This window comes from Typopeltis vanoorti, chromosome 21 (assembly GCF_054136105.1).
Source record: "Typopeltis vanoorti isolate ZY-2024b chromosome 21, IOZ_Tvanoo_1.0, whole genome shotgun sequence".
Lineage (NCBI taxonomy): Eukaryota > Metazoa > Arthropoda > Arachnida > Uropygi > Thelyphonidae > Typopeltis > Typopeltis vanoorti.
Genome location: NC_143569.1, coordinates 34,838,629 through 34,853,813, shown reverse-complemented (window position 1 = coordinate 34,853,813; position 15,185 = coordinate 34,838,629). Strand labels below are relative to the sequence as shown.

Here is a 15,185-nt window from a genome sequence, read left to right as displayed (position 1 = left end):
ACTCCCTCCCACACTCATGGATTCTAAAATCACTACAGATATTTGGAATTAGCAAAAACATATGTTCCTTTCTGGCTGCTGCTGCTATGAAATCATGGAAAACAACTTTAATAGTCAATAATGAACGATTCGGAGATATTAGCATTAAACGTGGAATTTTCCAAGGTGATTCCTTGTCACCATTGCTTTTCAACATTTCTGTGACACCTTTGTCTATGATTTTGAAGAAAACAAAACTTGGATATGAAATTCCTAAATATATTATTAAAATTTCCCATCTATTGTATATGAATGACTTGAAGTTTTATGGAAAATCGGCCCAGCAATTAAACTCTTTACTGAACACAGTTCTTATTTTCAGTCAGGACATTAAAATGGAACTTGGTTTAGATAAATGTGCAATTTTATCTATTAAACGTGGAAAAATTAATGAGACTAGCAAGCAATTTCAGCTGACGAACACTATAAATATCTAGGAATATTAGAAGCCAGTGATATTCTCCACTCGAAAGTTAAACAACAGGCAGCAGCAGAATATATCAAAAGAGTTAGAAATTTTCTGAAAACAAAACTAAATTAATTAAACACAATTAGAGCAAGCAATGAATTCTTGGGCTGTACCAGTGATCCGATACACAGCCGGTATAATGGATTGGACAAAAGAAGACTTGGACAAATTGGACCGCAAAACTAGAAAATTAATGACTATGCATCATGCATTACATCCACGAAGTGATGCTGACTGGTTGTACCTACCAAGGAGAATAGGTAGACGGGATCTGCTGCAAGTGAGATAGCTGTGGAAGAAGAAGAAATTTGCTTAAAAAGTTACATCGACAATAGCTCTGAGCAAATGCTTCACGCAATTACACAAGAGGGCCTTCTAAAAGCAACAGGAAACAAATCCGATTAGGAAAAAGGAACAGCAAAATAACCGATATGTGCGCTGGAAAAATAAACCTTTGCATGGCCAATTGCTTCGAGATACTGAGGACAAAATTGAAGTGAACAAGACATGGCAATGGCTACAATATGGACATATTAAAAAAGAAACAGAAGGATTTATTCCAGCTCAAGAACAAGCATTACAAACTAATGCAATGAAAGCAAAAATTTTGGTCAACCATAATAACAGCAAATGCAGATTATGCGATCAGAAAGATGAGACCAGTGGCGCACCCAGAGGGGGGGGGGGCCAGGGAACCCTTCCCCCAAAGCAAAAGAAAAAGAAAAACACTAGAAAATTTCCAAAAATCTTTTTCTAATTAAAATTCTTTTCTTTTTATTTATTTATTGTGTCGTGTCTTCTGTTTCTATACTACTTATGAATTAGCGATCATTTCAGATGCTCAGTCATAGGTCGTATGCGATGCGTAGTGTGTATTCTCAAATCGTCTACTCAGCTCGTCCCCCCCCCCAAGATTAGATCCTGAATGTGCTATTGGATGAGACTGTAGAACTGGAGTCGGCAACCTTTTCAGACTCGCGGGCTACATTCCACTTATATTTTAATAATCGGATTAATTTTTCGTTAAATTAATCGTTTAATCTCTTAATTAAACGCCAAGCGTTTAATTAAGAGAAAATAGTGAGTGAAAAAAACTTAAGTATTTATGATTTAGCCATTCATCATTAAACCTTCTTCCTTCATCTGCAATTTTACGTTTTCTTGAACCCATTTTTGAAATTATTTTTAACAAATATATATCCTCTGAAAATACTAGTTGATGTTATTGAATTATATTAAAAGACGGACGAGGGAACGCGACTGCAAAAGTGCGCCCAAATCTCGGTTGTCGTCGGATGAAGTCGACTTTGTTATCCCCACTCATGATGACTCGCGCCAAGTTGCACGGCGATATCAGGAAGTATATAGGTATAAACTTATTTTTAATTTATTATTCATATTATAAAATGTATTCGTTGCAAAGCAGGCTCACTGTTAATAGTGAGGTCGAACTCTTTTAGAAACTTGTTGCGACTAAGGATCAGGGAAATTAAGACCAAAACTATGAAAATAAGAGGAGCAGAGAAAACTTCAGCTGCATTTCTGAATGAAGATCCTACAGAACAAGTAAAATATTTCGGCTATTTAGCAGAGTTTTTAGTGAAGATGACTGGTTAAATCTCGAAATAGACAACAGAATAAGCAAAGCAGGTATGGTGGGCAGCTAGATGAATAAATGAATATGGAAGAAGACAGAAATTAGCCAAAACACCAAACTAGCAGCATACAAGACGGTCTTCAAAGCAGTTCTAAGTTCGAGATCTGAGAGTTGAGTTGGAAATAAAGCACTTCAAAAGGTCTGGGTCTGGATCGAAACAGGTCTGCGTAGTGTCCCTACCCTTAATGCATAGCATCATAGATATGCTTTGCGTTATGGGAGATACTAAGGAAAGTGATCAGAGCTTACTCTACCTTTACCACGAGTTGTCTCAGACCTGAAAATACTTCAAGTGCAAACTTGACTTACCTGCTTGTTTGCTTACTTGGGAAAAAGGATTAAAACCAAGTTTATAAAATTGTTTGGTATCTTTAGCGTATAGCATACCCAAGGTAAAAAAACTTTCCACATAAAGTTCTTCATCAAAGACTAGAGACAAAAGATGTGAGAGTTCTGAGAAAATTAGGGAGTGAACCGATGGCAACAATGGCAAAATCATATTAAAAATAAAGACATTAGGAAGGAACTTGACATTATTAGCATTCAAGAATGTGTCAGCAGCGCTAATCTGTTATGGCCACTCAAATAGAATAGATGAAGAAGGGTTAGCAAAACGGGTGTTTGATGGCAAGATGGAAGGAAAGAGACCCAGAGGAAGAAGGTCTAGGTAAATTGATTCGGTCAGAAGCACGGAATGTTATATATGACAATATTGGAGTGCTCACAAGTAATAGATTTATTTGGAGGAAAATTGTTGATAGGAAATTAATAATAATGACAACTTAATCATGTAGTGCTGTCATATTAACCCGAACACCTCTTGTGGGTACATATCTGGAAATTTGATGATGAAGTAGTCAAAAGGTGCCACACAGTACCGTCGACAGGGCGTAGCATAGAGGCAGCCTGTCTTACGGCGGGGCTTAATAAGGGCGCCCATTGAGCCATATTGCGGTAGGCGCCGTCGAGATGCTAACAATTCCTGTTAGCGCAGCAAGTTCGCAAAGAAGTTCTTCCAAGCTTAAACTGATTAAAAATTATTTGCAAACTCCACCAATGACCCAAGAAAGATTGGTTGGTCCAGTAACTATAGCGATAGAAGCGGACATAGCTTATAATTTAAATTTAGAAGAGCTTATAAAAAGTTTTATTGTGCGATATCCCCGTAGAGTAAACATTTAATTAATATTATCATGTAATCGTTTTGCATTAATGTTTCTCTTGTAATAAAAACAAAATAGCAATTGAAGATTATTCTTATATTTTTGTCTTATAATTCATCAGGAGCGATCTAATCTGGCGACTGTCCTGGTGCCACTTATCATTAAAATATTCTGGATTAGAGATAGATGTTGAGTTGTTGTTTTTTTTTCCATAAATTTTATACTTATACTATACTATAAATTAAATTTATACTATAAATACTATAAATTAGAAATGCCAAGAAATTATATTCTTGGGGGTACATATCAAGAACGTGATGGTGATGGTTATGACGATGATGAAATGAACGTTGAAGTCGCGATCAAGAATCATCGGTATTTGATAATCTTTCTTCATATTACAGTTTTCATTCACTTCCTTTTCTGCCTTAGGCAGAAAAGGAAGTGAATGAAAACTGTAATATCTTTCATTGGTTTGAAGAAATGCATATGACCACGTTGAGAACAATTTGTCCATAAGATGGGGGGGGGAAGAGCGGTACAAATATCTCCCTAACCCAGCCTGAAGACATTCTCGTCTTTTGTCAGTAAATAATATCGAGATGGGGAATAATAACGTGCGCACTGTTGTTCTTGTTTCGGCGTACTGCAACTCCATCAGCTCGTTGATAATCTTGTTTTACTTGTATTGCCGCTATTGTAGTTAGGCAAGTTGACGCTCTTATTATAATTATTATTATTATCTGAGGCCTCCAGGGAGTCCAGGACTCATCGAAGGAGGCTGTGAACTACCCAACCCAGCTATCATACCTTCCCTTAAATTCATTTACACTAGATGCACTCATTGCCCCTAAGGGCAATTATTCCACTCACTCACTGCTCTCTGGGAGAAAAACCTAGCTCTTACCCCTTTCTTGACTGTGAACAAATTTAACTTCCATGGATGCCCCCCGTGTTCTCTCCCCGCCTTCCATATATAACGAAACATTTCATCCTTTGAAATGCTATAACAACCATTCAAAAGTTTATAGGCCTCTCTAATATCACCCCTCTTTCTCCTGTTAACCAGAGTCTGCAATCCACATACTCGCAATCCGTCCTCATAATCTAAATCCCATAATCCAGATATAATCGTTGCAATTCTTCTTTGTACCCTTTCCACAGCTTCTTTATCCCCTTGAAAAAACTTTCTACATAAAGCACTTCATCGAAGACTAGAGACAACAGATGTGAGAGTTCTGAGAGACCAAATCTGCACACAGTAATCCAGGTGTGGTCTTATCAAAGCCTTATAAAGAGGCAAAATTACTTCCTTATCCCATGTCAAGATAAGCTTCAACTTAGCAATTATCCTCTGACTTGTATTTCCAACTTTTGCTATGTGACCTTTAAATTTTAATTCTTATCCACCAATACACCAAGATTCCTTGCCTGTTCAGTTTCTTGTAGCATAACCCCCACTAATATAATATGCTGCTGGAACTCTAATCACACCAAAGAGCATAACTTTACACTTACTAACATTAAACTGACAGCCATTATTATTTGCTCAAATTTCCAGTCTATTCAAATCATTTTGTAATTGCTGAATATCAGTAGCATCCCTGATTGCCCTGCCTATCTTCGCATCATCAGCAAACAATTGCAAATCTGAGGATAGACCCTGCTTGATGCCATTAATCTATAGATTGAACAATAATGGCCAAAGGACTGAACCCTGAGGTACACCACTGGTTACCTTAAATCTGGCAGATTCACACCCACTGTAAACCACTTTTTGGTATCTGTCTGTCAACTATCCCCTAATCCAAGTCAAGAGTTTATATTCCAATCCCATATTCTCCAGTTTATGCAACAGCCTTTCATGTGGTATCCTATCAAATGCCTTAGAAAAATCCAACATTATCATAGTGTATCCATTCCCTTTATCCAACTTGGTAATATTGTTATAAAATATGAGCAAATTGCTAAAACATGACCTTCCTTAAGTAAACCCCATGCTGTTCCCTGCAGAGTATAGAATGCTTGTCTACCCATTTCTGTATGCGAGTTCTTACCAACTTCTCTAAAATCTTCACTATCACACCAGAGATACTAATAGGCCGGTAGTTAGACAGATCAGTTTTTGCACCATCCTTGTGCAATGGAAAACTATCATACATTCCTTCCTTTCCTTTGGTATCATTCCTGAGCTGAGACTCAAGTTATACACATGTGTGAAAGGCCTAGCCAATTCAGCTTAACATTCCTTTAGCAAATTGACAAATTCTTATCCAGGTTATGCAACTCCTGTACCATCTGCATTCAATAAAGTTATTCTTCCACATTCATTCTTTCTTTTGCTTGCAGCATAACGATAAAAATCTTTTAGAATGCATGGTCAATTTCTTTTCATACTCCGTTTTAGCTTTTCTCACAATACTTGTTACTTCTCTGGCCTGAGCTTTATATATTTAATAACTCCTCTCACTCTTATTCTCACGATATTCTTTCCACATCATCTTCTTCTTGTGGATCTCTTGCTTAATAAGGCTGCACATCCATTTCACTCCCAGCTTATTTATTCTTCGAACACTAAGGACACATTGAGATACCGCCTCATTCAAGCACTTTTTCAAAGATTCCCATGCATTGCTGACATTGATTCCCAAAGATTCCCACGAATCGCTTCGAAACTTATTCAAATAAGTTTCGAAGAGCAGTGATATCGAGTAAAGAGTCTTGTATGGTTCTCAATGAATTACTCGCTAATATTTCAAGCTCCATTTAGAGAGGTACCGTCGATTGCGCATTTTTCAGTCCGTGATAAATGTCTTATCACCAGTAGGAGAAACGATGTAGCGTCCATTTATATCATTTATCTGGACAAGACGACGTAAACTAACGACTGCTCGTTCTTTTCATATTTATACAGAATCAAATCAAAAAGTCTTTACTGAGATTTATGAATGGTTACGGCACAAACTGGGATTAAGAGAAAGTGATTGCGTTTAGCTGACATCGTTTTATTGTTACTCAAAAGCACGCTAGCCGTGTATCGTCCAATTGGAATAAGAGCATCACCGAAATTAGATGATGCGTACTGGACGCCATGTTTCTTTGCTATCAGAAATGACTGTATTCATTTAATCAATATCATTTAATGGATATGGTTTGCCAAAACTGAGGGAAATGCACAGGGTAGATCACCAATGTCTAAAATAGATATTTTTTGTAGCTTCTGCCTTACGTAGGCTTCTTTCTTTGCGTTTTTTTACACCTGATGAATGTCTTGCGCAAATGAAATTAGTTTGTCTTCTGATTCAAATCTGTTAGCCTTTTTAGTCACGAAACGTAATTCAGTCAGTTTTCTTTCCGAATCTTCTTCGGTTTAAAGGCATTTAAGTGAACTTTATAAACATTTTGCCTTTCAGCGCCGGTTTTTGTCATGACAGTGTAAAGTGATGTTTTATTTTTTATTCACAATTTCAAAACTTTGTACCTTTTTCCTATCCAGAATGACGAAAGAAAATCACTGCACTTGGAAATTTTTTAAAATGTCCAGTTTTCTCAAAATGAGGTGATGCCAACTAGTCACTCCACTGGATACCCCTTTCAGTCGTTTCTGACCGTAGGCGACTTTGCAGGCGTTGCCCACAAAGTATTCCTGGTGAGATTTTTACAGGGTAGTTCACCATTGCTTTCATCAACCCCCCCCACCTATCCATGACTGTAATCCATGTGTATTCAAGGGATCAGTTTGCCTGTTCTGGGGGAGGGGGGGGCGAAAAATCCCTTCCTCCGTATGAAACCGGCTAACTCACCTTTAGTCAAAAGAGACCAGATAAAGGTTCCTGACGTCACTGACGGAAATCGAACCCAAGTCTTTCCGACCAAAGGGGAGTCGTCTATAGCCTACTGACTGAGCTACTGAGGCTAGTCACTCCACGCTGAAGCAAATACCAGATAGAGACTAATATATATGTCGCTGCTGACTGGACAGTCGGGAGATGATATAGTTACTTCTGTCACCTGATTTTGTAACATAAATGCCACAAATTTATTCCGTATCGAAAATGGGGAGTGGTTAGGTAAAGATGTCCCACACAGAATAGAACATCGTTTGCCAGCACATACCTATTTCTCACTTTATATGCGTGACTTCTCTGAATGGTGACAATGTTTATCTGAGTTGAGGAAAGGTAATAGTTGGAGATAAGGAATTGTCTCCGTTCATTGCTTGGGCAGCACGCAAAACTATTCAGTGTACTCAGTTAATTCACGAACATCTCTCCCATTGATCATTTAACTATTAGTCGAGAACAAAAACGGTTTGTATTTTTGGTTTTCGTTTTGTTGAAATACTGTACTAATTATGCTATACCCATGTGTTACTAGAAACCTCACGATTGCAGGAAGAAATCAGGTTGTTTACGCAAATGAAGTGTGTTTGCCTGTTTTTATATAACTTACATTGTTTTTCTTGTTTTCTCTCAATACATTTGTCTTATTAATCGTATTTTGTTATGTATTATGAGATGATTTGCGTTTTATTATTTCTTTTCCCTTGAAATTTTCTGTTTTCTTATGTGCACAGTGTTTTCTCGTCTAGTTAGTTTGGTGTCACATGGCTGAATTCAATGGATGTGGCGTCAATCACGTGACTGTTAAACTGAACACATGGTTTTCTTGAATTTTCAGTAATCGGAGAGATGCTATCTCCGAAACTTGCACCGGTATCGTACACGCTGCTGCAGCAGTTACTCCCATCTGCAATTTATGACATTCATCTTCCAAGTTCATCTTTCTAACAGAAATTCAACTTTCAACTTTTTTTTTAATCGATGCTACTTTCACTTTCTCCATTTTATATATACAGTATTTTATATATACAGACTTGTCACAAACAGTAGCATTTGTGCATGTGTTCGTCCTGATACCTTGCGTCAGGCTGTGCAACTTGGAATATTTTCTTGTTAATCTTCTTTGGATAAACATTTTATGTGCCATCGAGTTCGTTTATCTGTATATTATTCTCTAATAGCATAACCCACACTGAACTTCTCAATGTTCTTTCTTTAAACGTTTTTTTTTCTACAATTCCAAATTTGAAATAGTGAAGTCAATTTTCTGGGATTGTAATGCTTAAAAATTCTGCATGTAAAAATGTCCATGCATTCAATGTCATCATTGAGTTTATACAAATTGTGTTCACGTGTGCTTAAACATAAAACTAGATAACTCTAACCACTCTCCAAACTCTCCTGATCTCAATTATTCCTCGGTAATGGTCTAAGTATTATTGTGGATATTGTTTCTACTCTATGCATTGGAACACAGAAAACAAACAACATCAACAATATACTTGAACTATCTAGGCACTACATAATCTAATTTTGATACCCATACAGTGATGCATAAAAATAGCAAGTGGAATGATGTTTGTGATTTTTATACCTTTCTGTGGTTGTTCGAGTTTTCATTTTTAGGATTCAAAATTTATATATTCGTATTAAATTCTCTTCCCTTTTCTAAGCGTTGGTTCTTAAAAAAAAAAAAAAACGTCATAGTTGTTCAAAAGAAAAAATAAGTCTATTGACAGACTTTCTTTTCTTTCCTCTGCTTACAAATTTAAACACATTCACATCGAATACTTTCAAAATCTATTTTGAAGGTCCCAAAGCAGGAAATAGATTATGATCAAATAAAATTCATGTCTACCGTAATTCTGTCCAACCCTGCTTCTAACTCATTTACATTCAATGATTCTACTGCAGCGTCATCCATAAGAAAAGTCAATTTCTCAGCTACGTACTTTCCCTCTAGTTCTTGCAGTGGTCTCAATTTATTTCCCCTTTGATTATTCCCCAGAAAGTGAAAAGAAGAATAATCTAAAATAATCTAAACTGGAAATCCAAAGAAGATTCCACATCCTGATAACATTTCACGATTGTTCTGAAGATATTTCCTTCTGAGTTAATCGCATTTTCTCCTATTCCACTGGTATTTTCATAGTCCTGTAGTGTGGATACAAGAACATAATTTTTCCAAAGTATGGCGACAAATCTTATTATCAAATTACGGATATTTCCCAATTCCTTCCGAAATCATGGACAAAACCATTAACATTAAAAAATAATAATAAAAAGTAAACCTTAACTATAAACTACGCAATTAGCATACTGCGATTTTTAATGGAAAAGTAGAGAGAAATTCGGCCATGTGATCCTAATATCTCCAACGTATTTGAACTGATTTTAGTATAAAGGTTTAAGCAAACTTTCGTATGAGAGTCCCTTCTTATGATCTGACCTATGCAATATCATTATTATTATCTGAGGCCTCTAGGAAGTCAAGGACTCATCGAGGGAGGCTATACATCACTCACCCCGTTATACCATCTCTTAAACTCATTAACGGTAGATGCCCTCACCACTTCTATAAGCAATCTGCTCTCACTGCTCTTAGAAAAATGTAACTTTTACCCCTTTCTTAACCATGCACAAACTTAATTTCCATGGATATCCTCATGTTCTCTCCGTACTTTCGAAAATTTCATCAGACAGTATCCTGTAATACCATTCAGCAGTTTACAGACCGCTATCATATCCCTTTTCCTGTTTACCAGGGTCTGCTGCCAGAGGTGGGCCAAGATAATTTCGCGCCCCTGCCAGACTCCGTGTGTGATGCCCTAAGTTTTTTTTTTTTTTTTTTAATATATTATATATATACTTAAGTACTAATTTAAATCTGAGTATTTTCAAATTATTCATTTCATAACTTCATTATTTCTACTTATCATTTTTATTCACTTAGATATACTACATAAAGAAACAAATAAAAATGATTACAAGCAAAAATTGATTTTACAGTGTAATTTTAATTTAATCAATTATCATTTAGATATTTTTTTCTTGATTTTAAATCTGCTAAAGCTTTTATTCTTTCGCTAATGTCTAATTTTCTGAGCAACAGCATTTCAATAGATAAGAAGGCTAAAGAATTTAATCTCTCATTCCCATTGTTGATCAAAATATGTTTAAATAAGTTTTAATTTGTTAAAACCTCTTTCAGCTGTTGCTACCGTTATAGGAATTGTCAACAAATTCTCAATGCGACCCACGTATTTGGAACTATATTCTGCAAATACCTTGCTTGCTTTCAAAAATTGTCAAGTTTCTAATGGCAAATTGATGTTTTCCGGAAGTAAACTGTTTAGAGATTTAATTTTTCAAAGAGTTCGCTCTCTCGTCAATGTCACTACTATTTTAGATAAGAACCATTGGCCTTTTACAAAAATGAAGATAATTAGTTTAGTTTAGATAACTGTAGTTTTGGTACCCTGGCACCCTTATCTCCTCCAAACCTGGAAGAGATAAGGAAAGAAAGGTACATGGTTTCCTTATCCCCCCCCCTCCTCCAGGCCTGTGCAGAGTAGTCCAGTTGCAGTCTTACCAAAGCCTTGTAAAGAAGTAAAAATGAATTATCCTTATATGGCGATGTTCATTTCAGCATCGCAGTTCTCCGATTTTTTTATTTGATTTTTATGACGCAAAGATATCAAAGGTCATACCGTGCCAGGACACAGATCCAGCAGTATATATGGTAATTGGTTTGTAGGACAATCACAAACTTCCATCCTCTTGGCAGGATTCGAACCTGCAGCCCCCTGGCTGGAAAGCAGATACGCTAACCACTCGGCTAGCCAAGATCTTTATACTTATCAGTTTCTCCAAGCATAATCACACCATAATATGTCGTTGGATATCTTACACCTATTAACATTGAGTTGATAACCATTATCGTTTGTCCACACTTCCAGTCTATGCAAATATCACCCTGTAAATGCTGTATATCAATATCACCAGCAAATAATTGAACATTTATCAAGCCCTTCTGAAAACTATTAATATTCGCTGCTTGAAAAGAAATCAATGCAAAATTGAACTGGCATCGCCAGTTCAATTTTGCATTGACTTCTTTTCAAGCAGCGAATATATATATATATATATATATATATATATATATATATATATATATTAGCGTACATATTTACTCGGTAGATAATGCTATGAAAAAATTAGTTTGAATGACTATAATACCGAAAATAAAAAAAATAAAGTTTAATGCTGAGATATTACTAGTTTCGTTGAACAAAATTCAACTTCTTCAGGTATCAGACAAAGAATTATGTAAAATAACAGAGACATAATTCTTTGTCTGATACCTGAAGAAGTTGAATTTTGTTCAACGAAACTAGTAGTATCTCAGCATTAAACTTTATTCTTTTTATTCTCGGTATTATAGTCATTCAAAACTAATTTTTCATATATATATATATATATATATATATATATATATATCCAAAAGACACAATCCAAAGCAGAGAAAGAGCAAAAAAGTGAGAGGAATATTCTAAGAGGTTGGAGGATAGATCTCTTTATGAAATGTTAAGAGTCATGTAGGAGAGAGAGAGGTAGTAGTGGTTGAAAGGAAAATACTAAGGTGAAATACTAATGTGAAAGTCAATTCAAGAAAAGAAAAGTGATCCTGACTAGTGATTAAAATATTAAAAGCAACACGAGTGATACAAGATCTTTCTTCTAAGAAATAAGACAGGATTCCATTTTGATAGCAGTGAAATTCACTAGATTATCTTCACATCCATTTGAGAATGGTGAGGAAATCAGGTTTTTAAGCACTGATGGAAACAAATCATTTGAGCAATGCAAGATTTCATTTATGGAAAAGAGGAATGAAGCATATTGTTCATCAAAAACTAAAGATAGGATTTGAGGTTAATGAGAAAAAAATCATTGATGCGGTAATGAAGAATGAGGGTGAAAGCACAGAACCGTGAGGTACCACAGCATTAATACAGAAATCTGTTGAGAGAAAACCATTCACCATGATATGCAATAAACAAGTACAGAGGAAGCAGGCAATTCAATCACAAAGGACAGGAGCGATGCCATAAGATGGTAATTGGTTTCTCCACACTATGACTTACACTACACTTTCTATAGCTGTTTATGAACATGTACACCACAATGAATAATTAAATTTATTAATAACATACTGAGAATTTTTTTTGCATTGATGTTTTTCAATATGAAAATTATTTATTAACCTATCATCATCATCAAATTCCTGCCATGTACCCTCAAGGGGTGTACAGGATATGACAGTACTACATGAAAAAATTACATCATTACTAACTTCCTATCTACAATTTTCCTCCAAATCAGTCTGTTACTTGTCAAGACTCCAACATCTGGTGATGTTGAGTTGGGGTTTGTTTTCAGATTTGTTCCAGTAGCTGACTTTTCGCTGTTCGCCCTGGTTCCCTGGCGAAAACAACGGGGGCCTTGTTTAACCAGGCGATGCCCCAGCCGGCATGAAATTTTGTCATGTTGTACCATCATTTTTTATTTTGGTTTAACCAATAAGAATACAATTTGGTCGGCTAAATCCCAAATTGCCAGCCCATCCTCGTTCGTTCAGTATCAAAGTAGATACCCAACAGGGTGCACCACGAGAAGGTGAGGATTGGATATTAGGTCAGAAGCCCTGGTCGGTTCTCCGCATTCCTTTAAAGGCTATGTGGAGGTCTCCTCTCAGTTATACAGCTTTGACCCTTAAGCACCCCGACCATTTATTATTATTTTATTAATAATACCATTTTTCACTTCGAACACTTATATCTTGAATTGCTTTTAAGGAAAAAAGCAATCCTTTTATGGTCCATCTCGAAACTCACTGAACCAGCTTCACTGCGACCTCTTTCATGCCATCTACTTTTGTTCTTTGGAATACCCTCTCTCATTCTGCCTTTCCAAAAGAATACAACCTTCAGCTGTTCAAACAAAATTTGAACAGATTCTTGCTTTCTTCTTATCCTCTTGCCCACATATGACACTAATCTGCTACTGGTCTTGTGACCTTTCATGTGTGTGTGAATCAGACATGTATGTAAAAAACAATGTAACTTTTTTTTTGTCAGAATTTGTAGGTGTTTATTTATTTTTTAACTGCATTGCTGCTGTTATTATGTTGTATTTCATGGTTGGCATAGCGTTGGACACTAACAGAGCAGTGGCATACAGCAGGTTTGAAGGACTTCTAGGCATAACTCCTATACAAAGATTACTTAGACTACAGTTCTAAGCATGACCTCAATAGTGTCATGTTCCATGCATGCTGATATGCTTGCATTTTCCTCCTGGCAGAGTCAGCAGTGGCAAGATAAGATATTCTCCAGCTAATCTATAAACTTCAGAAACATTACCATCAGGTTGGTCCTATGTACCATCTAGGGGCTGGCCTGTGGAAATGGAAACCAGTTGCTGCTGTACCCTTGAACAGAGGAGCAGCTGGTTTCCTATTTAATTAGGGTGTGTTAAGCAAGGTCAACAAGCACACTGCAGGTATGAAGGGAAGACAGAGACAAGGATCTTACTCTCAACATGAAACATGGATAAAGCCATATCATGCATCCAGTAAACAGGGTGGTGTTCACTAGGTGATGAAATCAATGCCATCTAGATGTCTAGTAGGAATTTTCTCCAACTAGAGAAGATATGCTTATGAGGAGGCAATATTAGCCTTGTCAGAGCCCCATTTGTTATTTCTTTTATTCATCACATAACAAAACTCTCAGTTTTTTTGGTCTGTTCTTGTAATCTGTTTTAGCCTTCCTTACCCTACTGGTTACCTTTCCTTGCCTGTGTCTCATAATGCTCATGAGCTTGCTGATATTTTCTCTTTATGTACCCTCCAAAATGTTTTATTTTTCAACAACTCTGTTTAAATGCTATTCAGTCATTTAACCTCACTCCTATCTGGTTTATCTTCCTGACTATGGGTATAAAGCCTGATACTGCTTTCTTCAAATACTCCTAGACTATATCCCATGCACTAATAACATCCCCCTCCCCCCTCTGGAATCTTATGCTATAGCACTACTCTAAGGTGGCTCCTCAGTTTGTCATAATCACCTACTCTGTAAGCCACATGTATGGTAATCTCCCAGGTAAAGACCACATGATCACTTTTCCCAAATGGGGGTAATACCTCTGAGTCCCTTCCATTACAAGCTGTCCCAAGTATAATACTTTAGCACCTGTATAAATCTTATTTCTTTCTCATCCCATTACATTTCTTCCAATCTATATCCTCATAGTTGAAACCTCCTATAATAACTACTTCATGCACTCCTTGTGTTAATTGCCAATGCATGCCATCCACATTCTCCCCTACATATATTCCTCCAGGCCTACAGCAGTAACCAATTATATATCTTGGTATCTTATGACTTTTCCAGATCTACACAAAACTTATACATTTATATCCTTGTTACATTTCCATAAATTCTTGACTTTCTGTTTTAAAATGAAAATGATCCTGAAAACTGTAAATTGGGCTATATCTGGCTTTTTCTTTCACAAGCCCCCTCCTCAACCACCACCATTTTTTTTCTTAGTTTTTTCATTAAGCATACAGCTTAAATAGGTAAATGTCTCTAATTCTTCATTCGATTTTATTTTTCTTTATATGCATGGGTAGTATGATATCTTTGATTTTTCACAGCTTAATTCATGACACAAAGAAAATAAATAAAATATTTATTCACTTATTCAGCTGCTAATATTTTTCTGACTTATACCTAGCATCCTCAGAGTGCAAACAGTCTGACATGGTATGCAAATAGCAACAATGAATTTAAAAGTGCGAAGAGCTTAAAATTGTAATGGACAATGCTAAGAACTAAGGGCCTAATTTCCATCTACTGTTGAATAAAGAGATGTTCCAATCATCTCTTTTCTTGTTTGGCTCAAAATGCCTGCTATAGATAAGTAACAGCTTCTTATAAACCTTA

At 36.2% G+C, this 15,185-nt stretch overlaps 1 protein-coding gene across 1 annotated transcript in view; it reads right to left on the bottom strand.

The window, feature by feature from the left end:
* The window catches only part of LOC150094731 (cell adhesion molecule Dscam1-like), a 158,163-nt gene extending 144,315 nt beyond the window's left edge, over positions 1 to 13,848 (bottom strand). Inside the window, exon 1 of the mRNA XM_090411652.1 lies at positions 13,767 to 13,848. Coding sequence (XP_090267778.1) covers positions 13,767 to 13,848 — 82 coding nt within the window. The remainder of the gene's footprint in view (positions 1 to 13,766) is intronic.
* Between the last annotated feature and the right edge of the window lie 1,337 nt (positions 13,849 to 15,185).